The sequence below is a fragment of the Anguilla anguilla genome, chromosome 11 (assembly GCF_013347855.1).
Source record: "Anguilla anguilla isolate fAngAng1 chromosome 11, fAngAng1.pri, whole genome shotgun sequence".
NCBI classification, from domain to species: Eukaryota; Metazoa; Chordata; class Actinopteri; order Anguilliformes; family Anguillidae; genus Anguilla; species Anguilla anguilla.
In genome coordinates, this window is record NC_049211.1 from 22,028,335 (window position 1) to 22,045,525 (window position 17,191).

General features: G+C 43.9%; 1 protein-coding gene across 6 annotated transcripts in view; it reads left to right on the forward strand.

Moving 5' to 3' along the window:
* The window catches only part of LOC118207405 (inositol 1,4,5-trisphosphate receptor type 1), a 110,894-nt gene that overhangs the window by 46,128 nt on the left and 47,575 nt on the right, over positions 1-17,191 (forward strand). The window contains exons 35-43 of one of the 6 annotated variants that reach the window (XM_035380925.1): positions 905-931; positions 1,876-1,996; positions 2,492-2,676; positions 3,556-3,704; positions 5,477-5,588; positions 6,785-6,820; positions 6,961-6,975; positions 14,513-14,560; positions 16,992-17,121. In XM_035380925.1, the coding sequence (XP_035236816.1) occupies positions 905-931; positions 1,876-1,996; positions 2,492-2,676; positions 3,556-3,704; positions 5,477-5,588; positions 6,785-6,820; positions 6,961-6,975; positions 14,513-14,560; positions 16,992-17,121 (823 nt within the window). The remainder of the gene's footprint in view (positions 1-904; positions 932-1,875; positions 1,997-2,491; positions 2,677-3,555; positions 3,705-5,476; positions 5,589-6,784; positions 6,821-6,960; positions 6,976-14,512; positions 14,561-16,991; positions 17,122-17,191) is intronic. The other 5 variants (XM_035380926.1, XM_035380928.1, XM_035380927.1 and 2 more) reach the window with 5 other exon arrangements.

Below are 17,191 nucleotides of genomic sequence, written 5' to 3' on the forward strand. Positions count from 1 at the left end.
ATGGGTTATAAAATGGTGCACTGCAGACGTCAGATGGGGTCTTCACCTCATCACCTCTGAGATCAGGAAGAGCCGTTTCTCAAGACCCTTGTCTAGGAGGAGTGAGTCACATTTCTCCAGACTGAGCGGTGAAGACCAGTCTGAGCCTGTCATTTATTACCCTTTTGCAGGGCACCTGGACTGTGGAATGTTTTCCTCTTCTTTTAAACACCCTCTCACATCACATCCACACCCCAATCCACCACCGCCCACCACTGGATCACATGTCCTTCTAAAAGCCTGGAAAGACCAAGCAAAGAGCAAAGAAAAAAAAAAGCTTAAAAAGAAGAAGTTTTGTTTTTGTTCTTGTTTCGTTGATATGATATCGGCAATGTGGGATGTAAACCGGCTGTAATAGAAGTCATTCAGCAGTGACCAGTGTGGCCAGGCATGCCCTGGTTACTCCTTGAACAACCTGCATATTGTTTGGTTTCAGCCCCAGAGCTGAAAGTGATCTCTTAAAATTTGAACAAGTCTACACAACAGGCAGACAAGGATTCCTCTCACTGGTGCTGATGTATCAGTTTGTGAAATATAAATATTAATTATTTTTCTTACATTTTAGCTTTTGTTCTACTTTGCTTCAAGAGCATATCTTGAAGAGCATATTTAGAGCATATCTGAGCTGTGGGTCCCATAGATTCAAACTGCCCACAAATAGAGCATGCAAGGCAATGGCAGTGTGTGTCCATGTACTGTAGAAACAAGTGTAAGAGAAGGGAGTGCAATAGACAATGAGTTGTTGTCAGAGGAAGGGAGAAGCAGTGGTCCTCCTGGTTGTCCTGTTAAGATTGGTCATCTGAGACTGGTAGGAAGGTGAATCACATGCCCATTGATCACGATTTGCCCCTTTCTCTTGCTACAGGCATCCATTTTGGGCAGAATAATAGAGGTATATGAAACTGCTTTTTTAAGACCTTTTCCTCCAAATATAGTAATGAGGCTTTCACTGGTAGTGTCACTGGCATTTATCGTTTCTGTTGTCTTTGGGTTTTTTTTGGTCTATGTAAGACCCCTCGGGTTGCCCACATGTTTGGTGTTGTCTGTGGTGAGAGTTGGTGATGCCTCCACACCCTCCCCTCTTCTGTGGTGGTTCCAGGCGCACTTGCAGTTCCTGTCTGACACAAAAATGTGAGTTCCTGTTTAATGGTGGGTGTTATGACAGGTTGTGCAATGGTATATTTCATGGTGTTACACAGATTATGAGTGATAACTTTCGCACACTGGTTCCATTCGGAGTCATCTAATGGGTGGTGGTGCTAAATGACGTGTTGGAGAGGCAGAGGGAGCTGACAAATATATCCAACACCAAGAATTGGTGAGAGATTTTATAGGAAGTTAGTGGTTTACGTGCTTTAAAACAGTGGGAGTGATGTACAGTTAAGGTTTGCATCTTTCTTCTTTTCTGGCACCTAAGTGGTGTCATACAACAAGATAGGTATGATGGCTATAAAGTGTGCGTGTGTGTGCACGTAGAAAGTGTGTGTGTGTGTGTGTGTGTGTGCAAGTGCACGCATGCAAGTGTGTGTGTGCAAGTGCACGCGTGCAAGTGTGTGTGTATGTGTGTGTTTGTGTGTGCGTATATGTGTGTCCGCTTGAGTATACTTTGTAAATGGTCTGGGGGTACTTGCACTCGTGTTTGCAGTCCCTACATATTTTGAGGGTGTTGAGCATCAGTTGCTCCAACTGAAGTGTGTGCTGTGATTTCTGAGTCTCCTCTTTCCCCCTCCATTCCTTTCATCTTTGTACCTCTTCCAACCTCCCTCTTCCTGTTCCCATCTCCTCCTCTATCCCCTCCTTCTATCTGATCTCTCCTGCTCATTTCACCTCCCACAGACTCGGCAGCCAGTGTTTGTTCAGCTCCTGCAGGGCGTATTCAGGGTGTATCACTGTAGTTGGCTGACTCCTGTGCAGAAGGGCTGTGTAGAGAGCTGCATAAAGGTTCTCTCTGACGTGGGTAAGCTCTCACATTGGCCCCTTCCCAGTCATGGACCATCCAACATCAGCACCCACTTTTAATATTGATTTGGTGTATGTCATTCTTTACTCTTCTAATTTGTTTTTATCTTTTCCTTGACCTATTGTATGCTGATAGCTTGAATATTAGTGAGTGTCTGTAGAACTAGAAACAAGCTAATCTCTTACTAAAGCCGCCGTCTTACAGGAGGAATCGAGTCTGAAGGCTCTTGCTTAAGCAAATGCAAATGCTGTAGCACAAATTTAGTTAAAACCACAATTCAAAACTCATTACCTGATCGTCCAACTCTCAATCAAGTATTCCACTTCTGTGGTTGAAAGTGATAACTTGTCAGTTCGAACTGGTTTATTTTTGTTTATTTATTGATTTATTTGTAAGGGACAAGCAAGCACAGAAAACGTTGACAATTGCAAATGCACTCTTTGATATAGTGTGCACTTGCACTTCAAGCCAAAGCTAATTTGTCTCTCCCAGCTAAAAGCCGGACTATCGCCATACCTGTGGACCTGGACAGCCAGGTGAACAGCCTCTTCGTCAAATCCAACAACATTGTGCAGAAGACGGCCATGAGCTGGCGTCTGTCGGCTCGTAACGCGGCGCGGAGAGACTCTGTGCTGACCGCCTCGCGCGACTACAGGAACATCATCGAGAGGCTGCAGGTGAGGGTGGGGCCTGCAGGTTTAAGAAGGCTGAGGTTCAGAACATTTAAAACGGTATATAAGGCCTGGGGTAAGCCCTGAGCTGTGAAAGACAGCAGATAGAAAGAGAGGGAGACGGAGAGAAAAAGAGGGAAAGAGAGAGAGAGGGAGAAGGAGGAGAGAGAAGGGTGGCAGATGGAGCAGAGAGCTGTGAAGGAAAGGTGTGGACTCGCTTCACCTCCTGTTTTCCTGTAAAATTGGTGTCATCACCCTAGGATTGGACCAGAGAAAGGGAAAAAAAATCACCTTTATTTTTCTCCATGTCCAATTATGAGCCATTCCACTAGTCTGCACAGTCAGTCTTAAGGCATGCTCACTACAATTCTGTGTGTGTAACCACCTCCCCAACAGTCTGTGAGGTTATTTAGTTCTGATTAATTGGTGTGTAGGGCTTATCTTTTGAGATGTACCTGTATTTGTATTTGTGTCCTTGTGTGTTTCTGAACTGTGAGAGTGATTTAAGTAAGTGATCTGCAAACTGTGGCCTGGCACCCATTTGTAGGTCATGAGAGGGTTGAAAGAGCACATGCAAATATGTGTACAATAATTTATACAGTGTACTTTGGACTGACATGCATATCAGTCAAATAAAACACGGTACTTGTTACATGCTTAATCCTAGTTACAGTGTGCACATGGTTGTGTGTTGAAGTTGTTGATGTACATTAAATACTTGTGCATTTCATGTTTCAACATATTTGAGGGAACATTTTAGGAACATGTATTTGTTCATAGTGGGCAGTGGGCTTGGGGGGTTTGGGAACTGCTGGTTTAAGTGTAGGGAGAACATGTGTAAAGGACATATACACACTGTGTGACTGACCCTCCCCTCTCTTGCAGGATATAGTGTCCTCCCTGGAGGAGCGGCTCCGCCCTCTGGTGCAAGCCGAGCTCTCGGTCCTGGTGGACGTGCTGCACCACCCTGAGCTCCTCTTCCCGGAGAACACCGATTCCCGCAGGAAGTGTGAGAGTGGCGGCTTCATCTGCAAGTAAGACTCCTGCAGTCACTGCCTCCAGTATCCCAGACTGCCCCTAGTCCTTCTAATGAAGTCCAATGCCTTCGTCCAGGCCCCTGTGAACACAAGTCGTTACAACTTCATAATGTTTTAATCATTTTAATGTGTCTCATACTCAAAGGCTTTGGAAGAACATTTTTTTCTGTAGATATGTTGACTGGAACAAGAATAGAACACAAAAAGACCCTTGTTTTCTGATGAGAAGAGGACTGCAGGCACAAGCAGTGGAATCAGGCTGTCCTGCCCTGTCTGTGATTCGCTGCCTAGTCTGTCCATCTCAGTCTCCTAGCCTCGTTGCACCTCCTACAGACTTGCTTTTCCACCTTTCTCTGCCTCTTATCCCTAGGACCCAGGGTTCGTTAAGCAGCTCCTGATGTCTTTCTCCTAATTCCCAGAGTTCATTTAGGAGCACCTACAGTCTTCCCCATTATTCTCATAGTTCATTTAGGAACACTGACTGCAATGCCTTCTTTTTGCAGGATCATCAATATGGGAAACACAAGTGTGTGGGAATTAAAGGATTAAAGATTACCCCAGCTTTCATACCTGGCTAGAGTGCACAATAGATGCCTTGATGAAAGCCAGACACTGGCAGAAGAGAGAGCCAATGAGTAGTCGCATCCTGTAACCCACTCTGCCAATAGTGGGTTGTTTTATATTTATCTCTTTACTTACCCTTGTGTTTAGATTCACTTACACTTATCATTCATTCTGCTGTACATTGCAGTCTCTTGCCAATCAAAGCAAACGCATGCTCTATGGGGAAGGTTTTTGGATCAGACAGTTATGATGGTGCCAGTGAAAGCTTAGGTGGTGGAAGGGGAAGTGAGAAACAGCATAAAGACTTAAGTATATGATTGCGACAGATTCTGGTTTTTTAATCGATGGCAGCGTCCCCTTGAGCCATGTGCACGATTCTCTCCAGGCCCCATAATTCCCTGTGCTTCCTCGTGACCTCACCATGCTCCGTGGCACTCATTACACCATGTTCCCTACTTAGGCACACCTCAGCGCCTTTGTTGACGGGGATTAGAGTCTGAAACGGCCTTTGAATAGACGGCGGCTTTAGTAAGAGATTAGCTTGTTTCAAGTGCACGGCGGATTTGCAGCGTGGCGGATCATGTGAATGCAGGACTGATCAAGAGCCTTGAATAGGGGGAAAGAAAATAAATAAGGAAAAAATCTAAGTGTTTTTCTGATTTCACATATCAGAAGCTTTTGTTTTGATCCCCTTTCAAAACAATAGGGCAGTTTTTGGCCAAAGCTCATTGTTTACATGTTGTGTTGATCTCCACAGTTTCTGTACTAATGGGGAAGGGATTGAACAGTTGTGTAAAAGAGAGGGGAGTCATTTGGGGCCAGCTGGGCATATATATGGAACAAAAATACTAACAAGTATACCAGCTCCCTGAGGTGCTAGTTAAAATCGCAAGGACTTTATTTCTGAAGGCATCTCGTTAAATTCATGGGAGGTGTTTTGATTTTTGTAGTTGCATAACCATCTCTGTCAGACAATGATGGAGAAACTTTGCCATATCATTATGTATCCATTGGTGAACAAGTTCCCTTTAGATTTTCAGCCATTCATCCTGACCTTTGCTCTTTACCGCCACCCATCCCTCCTCCCTCCAACAACCCCCCCCCCCCCTCCCCCTCTTACAGAAAATGCCTCTGGGTGTGTCCTGTCCATGTCTGACCCCGCCCCCTTCCTCCCCTCCCCCCGCGCCTCTGTCTCGTGTACTCAGGTTAATCAAGCACACCAAGCAGCTCCTGGAGGAGAACGAGGAGCGGCTGTGCATCAAGGTGCTGCAGACGCTGCGCGAGATGATGACCAAAGACCGGGGCTACGGGGAGAAGGTACCGTCCTGAGCGCTGGCCGCTCCTCGCAGGCCCTACCGAGGTTGGGGTGCTGCGCTGGTCCCCGGAGATCCATCGGTCCCCCAGTCCCACCCCTTTATTTCTCACCCTGAGCTTTGCAGCCGCCTGCGTGTCCTGCGTTACGCAAGCCTCAATTAAAGCGCTAACCCCACAAGCACTGTTAGCCTAGGGGAGGTTTATTGCTTCACATCCTGAAAGCAGGAGACATTTAGCCACAGGCCAGACCCCTCATACTTTTTTCTGCATGGGAAGAAAAAGTGTCTGTATGAGAAAATGGAAAATGCTCTCGAAAAAGAAGGTCTGCTTCAGGAAACTCAGTTGGCACACTTGATACACAATGTTTTAGGACCGTATGCAGATTTTGACAACGTCATTAAGAGTCCCTCAAACCTTCTTGAAGGTTTTGATCCTCATGTGCAGAAAACTGTCACATTTACTCCCGGCCCCAAACTGCCAGTTCATGGCCCTGGTGTCCACAGGATACCCCCATTTAAACAATCTGACTGCTTAATTGGTTCATTAAAATCCCTAACTGGTTAGAAAACCTCATTACGTTAATGTGCCATGTGCAAAGCAGTCAATATTATTTAAAGATATGTCCAAAACTGGTTGACTTTTGGTGCCTGATGCCTAGTGTGAAGTTCTGAAAACCCATCTATCACTACACTGTCACCAATCCGAACCCAGACTGCTGTTATTTTTAATCTACTTTCTTTAATTGCCGAGAAGCTTGTATTAGAAATGTAGAACTCTGTATCTGTTTGCCATAATCTTGCCATCCACGGTATAATTATTGGAGCAGGTTTGTAACAGGGTCTGGTACATACAGTAAAACTCTCCAACCCGTCAATTGGAAATTCAGCCATATTCACTACGTTCACAGGTGGTTGTTGCTCCAGAAGCTCTGGTCCTGAATATGCTATTGACTTAAATTCTTCATATTAACAATTATTATTATCTGGTGATATGGCTCTGAGTTCTCAACTGACCTCTTTCTTGTACATTGCTTCTTACAGTATATACTATACAGTAGTTGATTTTTTAAACCAAATTTACTGATTCAACTTAAGAAGGAATGTGCTTTTTAAAATCTTTGTTTTTCACTTAATTCCTTTATGCATTAATGCAGTCACCTTTCCTTTACTAACTCACTTTCCCACACTCTTCTCTTCCAGCTGTTTGCCTTTGATGATGAAATGGATGTGGCTGAGGTTAACTTTTTTCCTTGTTAATTAATTTATTTTTTTTATATTTGCCTCTGTCTCTTGTAGTGGTGTGCTGTAGTTTTCCTTTTTGTTTCTTTCTGTTCTTGTGCTGACTTGTCGCCTGCCCGCTCCACACCTCTTCCCAGTTCTCACCGAGGTCAGTAAGTAGGCCTGCTAGTTCCTGTGTGTCACATGACTGAGTTTCCATGGTGATACCCGGTATTGTCATGCTCCGGAATGCTCGCAGTCACCTGCCCGTGGAAACACAGCCAGCATTTGAGCACATGCCAGTCCCCTCCCTCTGTTTTGTACTGTGGAGCTACTTTGACACATTGTTGCACTGACTTGGAAAAGCACAATCAGCAATTAAGATGCCTAACATTTAGTTTGACCTACTAATCATAATAACTTGCATTGTGTTGGTCATTGAATTGATTTGTATGGTGTAATACTTCCAAATAATACATTTCACTAGGGTTTATTTTCAAATGTTTGTCAATAAAAAAATAATGCATGCATCATACATGATTTGATTTTTAATATGATGCATGCATGATTTTTAAGATTTTAAATTGTGCTTTAGGTTTGAATATATGGGTGTGGACTTGAATCTATGGCTTCACTTTTGCCATTTCTAGCTGTAGTGGCCTTTACTTACCATGTTAAATGCACCTTTTGTAAGTCACTTTGCCAAGTCTTTGCCAGGTTCCTAAATTGGGAACTGTAATAGTTACTTTTGTCAAAACTACTCCATCCAAAACAAAGGGGGCATCTTTAAAAAGTCTTTAAGTTTTGTTTAGAGGACCTGTACCCTTTGATGTAGATGTTTCATGATATTTAGTGTCAGTGCTGTAGTTCTGTGTGTGCTCTGTGTCACTCAGTCTAACATTTATTCTTTTATAGCTGTTAAAGATCCCTGTATATAATGTACACTAGTATAGTTGACAATAGGAATACTGCTGTAGATGTTTTTTTCTGTGAGTAATTTGTATATGTAAATATATTTCCTCTGCTATGGGTACACATCGATGTTTTTAAAGTCTGTAGCAAGCAAAAGCAAAAAAAAAAAAAAAAGTATTCTGTTGGGAATATCCAGGTCCACCTCATGTGAGCTAACCTCTGAGCTCTCAGTCCTTTATGTCCTGCCCATCTGATGCTGGTGCACTGTGATTGTCAGTGGCAGCCCTTAGAAACACACTGCTGTTACAGTAAACATACTGGTAAGCTGCTATGGGCAGTCACCGCCCTGCCCAGTCGGGGCGATGACCGTGAGCTTGGATACTGTGCAAGTCCTGCCAGCTCCGCACCCCACACTGAGAGCAGGTGCGTCTATAATTAGTAGAAGCCATGGGCGATACGTGCTCGATGGAACTCTATCTGTGGTGGTCGTGAGGGGTGGAGTCACCGAAGGGGGCGGGACAGATGGAGTTCTTGGAAGTAAAACCATGTGACCCTATCAGTGTTATTGCTGGCTTGCTGGACGTGTCACTGAATAACTACCCATCACCCCCTTTCTCATTATATAAGTCTGTTGATTTTGAGTATCGATGTCCATGTTCTTTGATGTGGTCGGTAATTAAAAATGTCCAGTTCTCATATGAGAACAATGGTGGGTGCACTTGGATAACCTCTTCTTTTTTCTCTACCCTTGCCCCTTCGTGGGGTGGTACCCCATCGTGGGGTGTTTGGCAGTGCCATAGAGAGGGCTACTTTTATTGGCTGTTTGAGTAACTGGAACACGTGGAATAACAAACCGACACCCCGGAGTAACGATGATCCGGGTATTAGAGCTGGGTGTATTAACACCCTCTCTATGGGCACCAACAGGTGTGTGTGTGTGTGTGAGAGAGAGAGACAGAGAGAGAGAGAGAGAGAGAGAGTGTGAGTTAAGGGGTCATAAGTACTGTCACTCCATGCGGGAACATTGGGGTAGACGGTGATTTCCTCTGAGCTCATGCCAACAAGTCAGCTATTTTGCATTCCAAGAGCGCGCTCTCACTGCCTCAGTGGCGTCTCCAACGCACAGCGCTAAATTCCTCCGGCTGTATCAGCATGCTAAAGGAGGAACTTGGTCAATAGACCACTAGTCAATTGAGCACAAATTTTTTCTGTCGTGAAGAACGAGAAAGTTCTCCTGCTGCAGCTGGTGACCCGTCTTCTCCCCGAATGTACTCAAATTTTTCCCACAATGAAAGTGAACTCTCTTACATAACAGTGGTGTTCACTTCGACCACCCGCGGTGCCGCCTCGTATGAGTCTGCATGCGTCGGTATAATCCCCCCTTGTGTGTGCGTGTGGAGTCTGAAGTGTGAAGCACTCTAGGCCTGGGCCTGTAATGGTGGAGTGGTTTCTGAATGCAGCACGCTCCCTCCTTGTGTTACATAATGGCAGCGATTTGAATGCGGGGAAGAGGCAGTCTGTGTCGGCTCCATGTGTTTTTCTCCTTCACCGTGTCGGAGCCTGCTGCGCGGAACACGCTCCTTATTTTTTGGCAACGTCGCCGTGTGAAAGGGTGTGTCTAGCAGATTCCCGCACATTCTGTCACTCATTGACTGCTACGATCTTCTCGCCCTCCTCTGCATTTGGATATGATTCTCCCTCCCTCCCTCCCTCCCTCCCTCCTTCCCGGTCCGCCCTTGGTGCTTGGCTACCTGAGAAGAGGGTGTCCTGCCCCCGCACTGCCCACGCGATCCAGCAGGGGGCAATGTAAATGTGTCTGACTGCAGTGTGTGTCTGTGTCCCAGTTTCCCTCGCCTGTGAGCTGCACGATTCCTGGGCCAGCGCCAGCTCTCAGGCGGCGGTTACATAAGAACTGACGTTTTTTTTTTTTTTTTTTCGTTTTTTTTTTTTTCCTGGAATTCAGACTCTCCACTGATGTGTGACCTTCAGCGGTAATTGCCAATAAAAGTGAGCTGGAGCTGTTTACTGTGAGACGCTGGCAGTGTTGCGCGCGGGTGGAGACGGGCAGGGTGGAGGGAGCGGGGGCTGACGGGCGGGGGGGCGGGTGGGTGGAGGGTGAGGAGGACGGCACCGTGCAGGCCATGGGCAGTGGAAGAGGACTTTCACAGTGGACACCTGTTAACTGCTTCAGATCTGCAGGCCCCAGGCTGCTGGAGTGGAATAATGCCAGTAGCCTGGCTGTGGATCTCACACTCCTGTTTGTACCTCTGACTGCCAAACTTCCTTCATCAATTTTTAAAGAGGCTTTAACAAAATGAAGAACACACAGGAACCGTCAGCCTGGGGGATCAGGGGAAAGGCAGAAAAATAATGTATGTTATATTAAAATGCACAGTTGGGCATAGTCCATTTACAGCTGAAAGACCCCGTGAGCCCCAGATTATTATAGATTTGGCTTGTTTCTTTCTGCCAGTTGTAATATCATAATAATCTAACTAATATTATCTAGCTAGCTAAATTACAGAAGTGAATACATGCACAGTCCATAAATTAAATTATATTAAATTATTTATTAATTATACTGGCAGCAAAATGGGACCACCAACCTGGGGTGGAGTCATATATGAAAGTACTAGACTACAGTTTATATGAAACTTGGGAAAAGTTATGCTTTGAAATGCCCCTTTTTGAAGTGTTAATTAGCCTGTCATTTTAGTTTGCATGGAACACTCGGTATCTTTTGTAGTGCTAACCTTCCCTATGTACTGTTGAAGTGCATGTGCAGTAAACAGGCCATTGGAAGAGGAGCTGCAGTCACTTGAACTGTCCCTGAAATAACACTAAATCATTTGTCATGCTCTTTCAAAGGAGTGACAGGACATCTGCTTTGTGTGGAATAATGGTGTGAATTAATCTTTTTAAAAGCTCTTTCATTTTAAGTCACCATGACATGACACATGGGGGTTATATACGTCAAATATCTATGTGATGATACATATTGTGTGTGGGAAAGTGGTGTCTTTCCTCTCTTAGTTTGTCGTAGGTACGGTTCTGTGCAAGGCGGCCAGTGCGTGACTTTCACATCTTCGTGCAGAATGGTAGAAAGGGTTAGCTTAGGCTAGTGGTACAAAAGCCCACCTGATTACCTGCCCATTTTATACACAGGAGTCGCTATTGTAGAGAATACCTCTGTATTCATACTCAGTCTGCTCCTTGGTCTTACCAGTGTTGACCTGCAGGATATTTTTGGGTGCAGTTCTTTCCTTGGGTTCTACCTTGGTATCATTCCATCTTTAATGTCCGGTCAGTAATTCCATCACAACCAAGGTCTTATCGGGACACTGATGTGAAAGTGGTTCCTTGGTCGAGTCTGTCACCAAGGAGGTGAGGAGAGCCCATTAATTGTAATAAGTCCAGTATCAGTCCAGCAGGATGTTCCTTGGTTGATATTCATACAGTCGGTCACTTGGGAGTTTTTGGTTTTGATTGCATTCAGGATTAAGCACAGTACCTATATTGTGGCCAGTTGCACAATTTTTTGGGGTTAGAGCTCAGGAGAGGTTCACTGATTAGTACTTAAAAAAAACTTCCTGTGAAAGTTTGCAAAATGCCTGGAGTGAGTGCTTTAAATGAGGATTATGATTGAAATATTATCGTTGACTTATTGTGCTAAATTCATGACAAACTGCTTGGCCTTGTTTAGTAAGTAAGACTGCAAGAAACCCTGCAGCCAGGTGCATGTGTGTATGGGTGGATGGATTTTAACCAGTCCTGCTGGCTAGCTATCTACGTTATGAACAGTTTGTTTTGTCTGTTTATTGTCTCATATGGTTACATGAAATGAATGTGTAAACTGAAACATTTTCTGTCTTTGTAGGAATTAGATGGCCTGTCTGGCATACATAGATAAGATATGGGGAAGTCTCATAGAAGTCTGGAATTTCAGTTTTGGAAAACAGTAGGGACCCTTGACCTAGGAAAATGCATTTTCATTTTCTTTCACTTTTCTTGAGAATAGTGACTGGGTGCTCACTTTCCACTGAACGGTATTATAATGACTAAGTGGGAGACGTGTGCGAAAGCGTGCTTTTGGTGCAAATTCGATTCAAAACACGTTAGTAAATCTCACACAGAAAGCGACGCACGAGGGGATATTTTCAACTGCCGTTTCTGTTTGTACATTTTCCTTTCTTTTGAAAAGCCGTGTTTGTAATGTGCTGCCGGCAGACTGGGGGAGATTCCTTTTGCGTCTCACGGTCTCTGTGGCGTTATTGAGGTTGCTGAGGTGATTGTGAGCCCATCCGGTGGTTTGAGTCATGGCGAGCGGCAGTTTGTATGTCTTCCATTCATCAAAAGTCATTCTTCTTGTGATAGTTCCCACAGTTATGTCGCTTGATGTGGTTTCGCCTCCTTTTCTCGTGAAAGCGGGAGGAAACATGATCTTTATGGTCGGCGTGATCTGTGTTTACTTTTTGCCTTCCAGCTAGAGATGTTAACGGTCTGTTTAAACTATTTTCAAGCTTTTTTTCCACGCCCCAAATTAAGATGACGCCTTCTCTTTTAAATTTATTTAGTTGATTTATAGCACAAAATACTTTTACTTCCATTAATCTGTCCATTTATCTGATCTTGTCATATCACCCAAAATATTTTAACAACAAAATCAATGACGTGTTGTCTAGGTAATGGATTATCTTCGTAACCAGTAACAATCAGTACAGATGTGTTTTTAATGCGTTTTCAACATGCTGTATAGTGAAGGCTTAACAATTTCCTTAAGACTTATGCTGAATGTTTATGTTGCTGTCCCATATGTCACTGACCAGCTAATGCCAGGTAATAACTGCCCCCAGTAGCTGATCAAGGGTCAGTTTTGTTTTTGTAATAAACTGGAACAGTGCATAACGGGAATAGAGTTATACCTGCCACAGAGGGAATGTGTTTCATGCATGTATTGAGCTTGCTGTAATGTGTCAGACAAAAATCAGGTTTTGGTGTAAAGCATTTCCTCTGGTTACCATGACTTCTGACCTGCAGCTCCTGCACAATAGTGTACCCCCCCGTCATATTTAGTAAATATTTAGTAATGTTTTATAATTGCTACTTGCAGCTGGTGTTCTGAAATGGGGAGCATGGTGTCAAATCGGGCCAAGTTTCTTTGTTGTCTCTGTGACGTGCAGTCATGCGTATTTTTATTGTTGCCACATGATGGCCGTGTTTACGGTGTTAACCAAATGTGAGCCAGCCACACCCAAACTCCCTCCAAGAGGCTGGTTTACCCTGGAGGGCAGAATACTTCAGCATGCCACCACATTGCTTGGCCAGGGTTGCTTGCTTTTATGGTGACTGTGCAGAGTAATGGCATGCAGGTGGGGGGAGACGGGCAGAGAGCTTCATAACAACAGCAGTAAGCATCCATACTGTATAAAATACAGCTTAAAAATAAAAAATAAAGATAAGCTTGATTTGAGATGACATTTGCTTAAAATATATAAACTTGTCTGCCAGTATTTAATAAATCAATATTTAATTTGGCAAAATAATCTTTATTGGTAAGGAAATTAATGTAAAACCTGAAAGCAGAAGAGTTATTGCGGAAATGGAAGTTTATTGTACCCATTAAGATTTAAGTTTTGCTGTGAATTGTTGCTCTGAGGTAGCAGACTTGTGTATCTTTACGAATTTCTATTTGAAGGGTCAAGCCCTTTTTGTTTTTGTTTTTTTCCCTCCCCTCACCTTAAACATGTTTAATTTTTTAGAATGTTTTTCTTATTGAGTCTTTTTTTACCTTTTGTTTTGTGCAAAGTGGGTATGTTAAAACGAATATATAAAGATCTCTGCTACGTGACGTAAATTAATCCACCATTACAGAACTGCTCCAGTTATCCAGGTATCCAGGATACTTACGAGAGAGGACAACCTTATCCCACATGTCCTCTTTCAAGGGCCCCTGCCTCCGTGTCCCCATTCCCTCCCGAATCTTCCATCCTGATCTTCAGCTCTGTTCTCGCCTGCCCTCTGTTTGCACCCCCCCCCTCGAACACACATCCTGAGGTTTTGACCCAAATCCAGCTTTTTGACCTCAATATCAAAGATTTGGGCAAAGGGGATTGGTCGCTTTTTTGCTTTTTTCCACGACAGATTGGAACATGATCTTGTATTGTGTCACTAGTTCAGTGGCCTGAATCTTTTTTTTTTCCCCTCCCCAGCTCCATTATGTAATGTGGATCAGGCCTTGTTTTTCTCCCTCGGCTTGTGTTCCTCCTCCGGCGGTTACGCTGTGCGCTTATGTAATTAACATGGTTTCATTTGAGCCCGGCCTCGCTTGTCACAGTTGCAGCTCAAAGTAGTTCACAGGTTTTCAGTTACTTCTTGTAAAATATTAGGACTCTATTATATAAAAACTGGCCAAACCACATAGGTCTTATACTATGCTATAGAGGGTGAACATTATTCTGCGCAAAACATGATTACTTTTCTTAAGCCCATCTTTACTGTCAGGTTAATCAGAATCTATGTATGTATTAATTTTTTATTTATTTATTTTTTAAATTTATTTATTTATTTATTTTTTAATCCTTGCATTTATTTAGTTTTTATTTTTGTAAAGCCTGCATGAATCTTTAACTGCTAATCCTGTACCTCCTTTGCTTGACTGCATGACATAATCTGCCCCAGTTTCTTGCTTGTCAGGAATGTAATGGGTTTGCATGACATTAACTCTCCTTTTTTCTTGTCCTTTCATAAACTTCTCTTTGGTTTTCTGTGCTTTTTGCTAACCCGCTGCATCGCTCTCAGGAGCTCGATCAAAACCAGCCCCAGAAGCAGTTGGAGGATCAGAAAAGGGTAGGTGACCCCCTCCAACCCTACCTTCCTGTTCCTGCTCCCCCTGGCTCACCCATAACCCAGCCAGGCCCCGCCCACCTTCAAAAAGCCGAGGCCTAGCACTGCACGCAAGATTCCTCTCACTAACTATAACCTACTAATACCCTGTGGTTATGCCTAGCCATGGTGAACATGAGAAATGTTAAATCAGGTCAGCTCTTTGACACACGGAATGAGAGGATGGGATACCGTATCATTTTGTGTTGTTACATTGTGTCTACCTGAAAATGTTGGTGCTGATTAACATCAGTCAGGGGTACATGATTTAATTTCTGTTGAGGTCCTGAATGACATTTTTTTTTACTTTTTTTTATTTTTTAAAGCGGTTGATTCTATTAGGAACAGTGAGTTGAGTTGGTGAGCCCAAGGTCCTTTCCTTCCGCACAGACCATTAAGGAAGGAAGCTGCGTGAATCCAATCAATAAACGCACCCCAGATCCAGGATTATGTCTCCATTCTTTACCTCCCAAAAGCCCCATATCTGTCAGGCAGGGACGCTAACTCTCAACTTCTGCTGAGCAATTGGAGGGGTCTGATAGTCCACATCTTTTGGCCATCCCAAGTGTAATCAGTCAAAGGATTCTGCTCTGTGCCTGTCTTGCACACCAATGTGCATCTCATTATGCACAGACACCACAATTAATATTCTCATCGGTTTTCTAGAAACTGAGCAGGAGAAAGCAGCCCTGTGGAATGTGATGGTTGTTTAGCAGGTTTCATTATTCACCTTGGGGGTATTCTACGAGGCGAGTTTATGGAGTTAACTTAAGGTTTAGCCCTGGGTGTTCCATATCACGACACTGACTTCCCTTTAATCGAGGTATATCACCATGGCAAAATACACAGCTTGGCTAACCTGGTCCAGGTCAGGTTATCTTCAGAATAGTAGATGATACATATGAAAGCACCACCCTTTGACCAATCGACTCCGTGGCTTTCGAAAGATTTGTCTGTATTCCTGGAGGATCCTGTAGAGCTAGCTGTGGATAGTGAGGGGGTCTCCTTGCAGGACAAAATTATTTTGAGACTGACAAAATCTGCTGGCTTTCCCTGAGGATACGCCATAAAGGACGAAAGATTTAGATTCTCAATGGAGGGAATGCAGTGGCTTCTTCAACTCTGTGTCCATATCCACTTATTCTGTAGGTATGATGAGACTGTGATAGTCTTGAGTCCCATAATTCTTGATTTTATGACTGAACTTGTTGTGACATGCTGTGTCAAGTTTAAAGTTTTTGAACTCAGGCAGTTGTCCCTATAGAAATAAACTCTACGACTGTTAGTGAGATTGTAGATTGTTTTTGTTTTGAGTGGTGTGGTAAATAAGGTATTAACTAACATTTAAACTATTACCATTTTTTTTTTGCCAACACTCCTCCCTGGCTTTGTTGGTGCCAACGGTGTTGCTTTTTGCCATTATGATTTCTTCATGCTCTTTTTATCTGTCCATTACAAGTCTTTGTTGAGAGGGAGAAATACACTGCTTGTGAATGGTCAATATTGTTCGGCTATAGACTCACTGTTGCACGTGTCACCCCTTTTATGGAAACATGCAAAGATATTGTTCAAGAAAGCGTTCTTAGCAAGTTGATAGCCACTGTCGTGATCTCGTTGCCTAACTTAAAGAAATCTTGGGTGTTAAGCTGTATTTAAATAATCATATTGAAATTTTCTAATGTTTATGCTCTTTCAGTCATTAGATTTTGAAAGTATTCTTCAAAATACTTTGCCTTACTCCAGTACTGCTACATGGGGGCATCATGTTTTGGATATGAATGTTACAATGTCAATCATACAGTGAAGTGTAAAAGCCCCCCACTTGACAAGAAGTGGCAGGTAGCAGCACCCTTACTCCAACGTTGGTGCATTTAACCTGTCTGCTGCAGCCATAACACCCGCCCCCCCCCCCCATCTCCAAGCAGGAAGCCCTCTCCTGCCTACCTTTCGTCAGTGTGCTTCAGTTGCCATGGCTGCAGCAGAATCGTGCTGATCCCCCCCCCACCAGACTGTGTGACTCATCGCATACGCAGTCTGCCCTCTAATCACCCTCCCTTCACATCGCTCTGAGAAATAAAGCTGTACTTTCAGACACTGAAATAAAGCTGTACTTTCAGACACATCCCAATCTCATTCCTTATACCTGTAGAGTATTCACTGTTGGGAACTCACCACCAGAAACCCACATTTTTTTAATGCTACTCTTCTATGGCTACGTTGATGAGACATGAACAAGCTGCCCCAAAGAATTCATGTGCCGGTTCATGAGCAGGTTTTCTTTATCTTAAAGCGGTGTGCTTACGTGCGTGTGTGTGTGAGAGAGAGGGATTTGGCCACATTGACCCTCTTGGGGGAGGAAGTTCTGACAGTGGTCTCCTTGTGCTGCTGTCTGAAGGGTGAAGCACTGAGGCAGATTCTGGTGAACCGTTACTATGGCAACTTCCGGCCCGGAGGGAGGCGAGACAGCCTGACAAGTTTCAGCAATGGCCCTCTCACTGCAGTCGGGCCAGGCAAGACCCAAGCAGGTGAGCCCCACAGCTGTGTGTGTGTGTTTCTGTAACCCTTTCACACAAAACATTTTTTAAATTAGCTTTT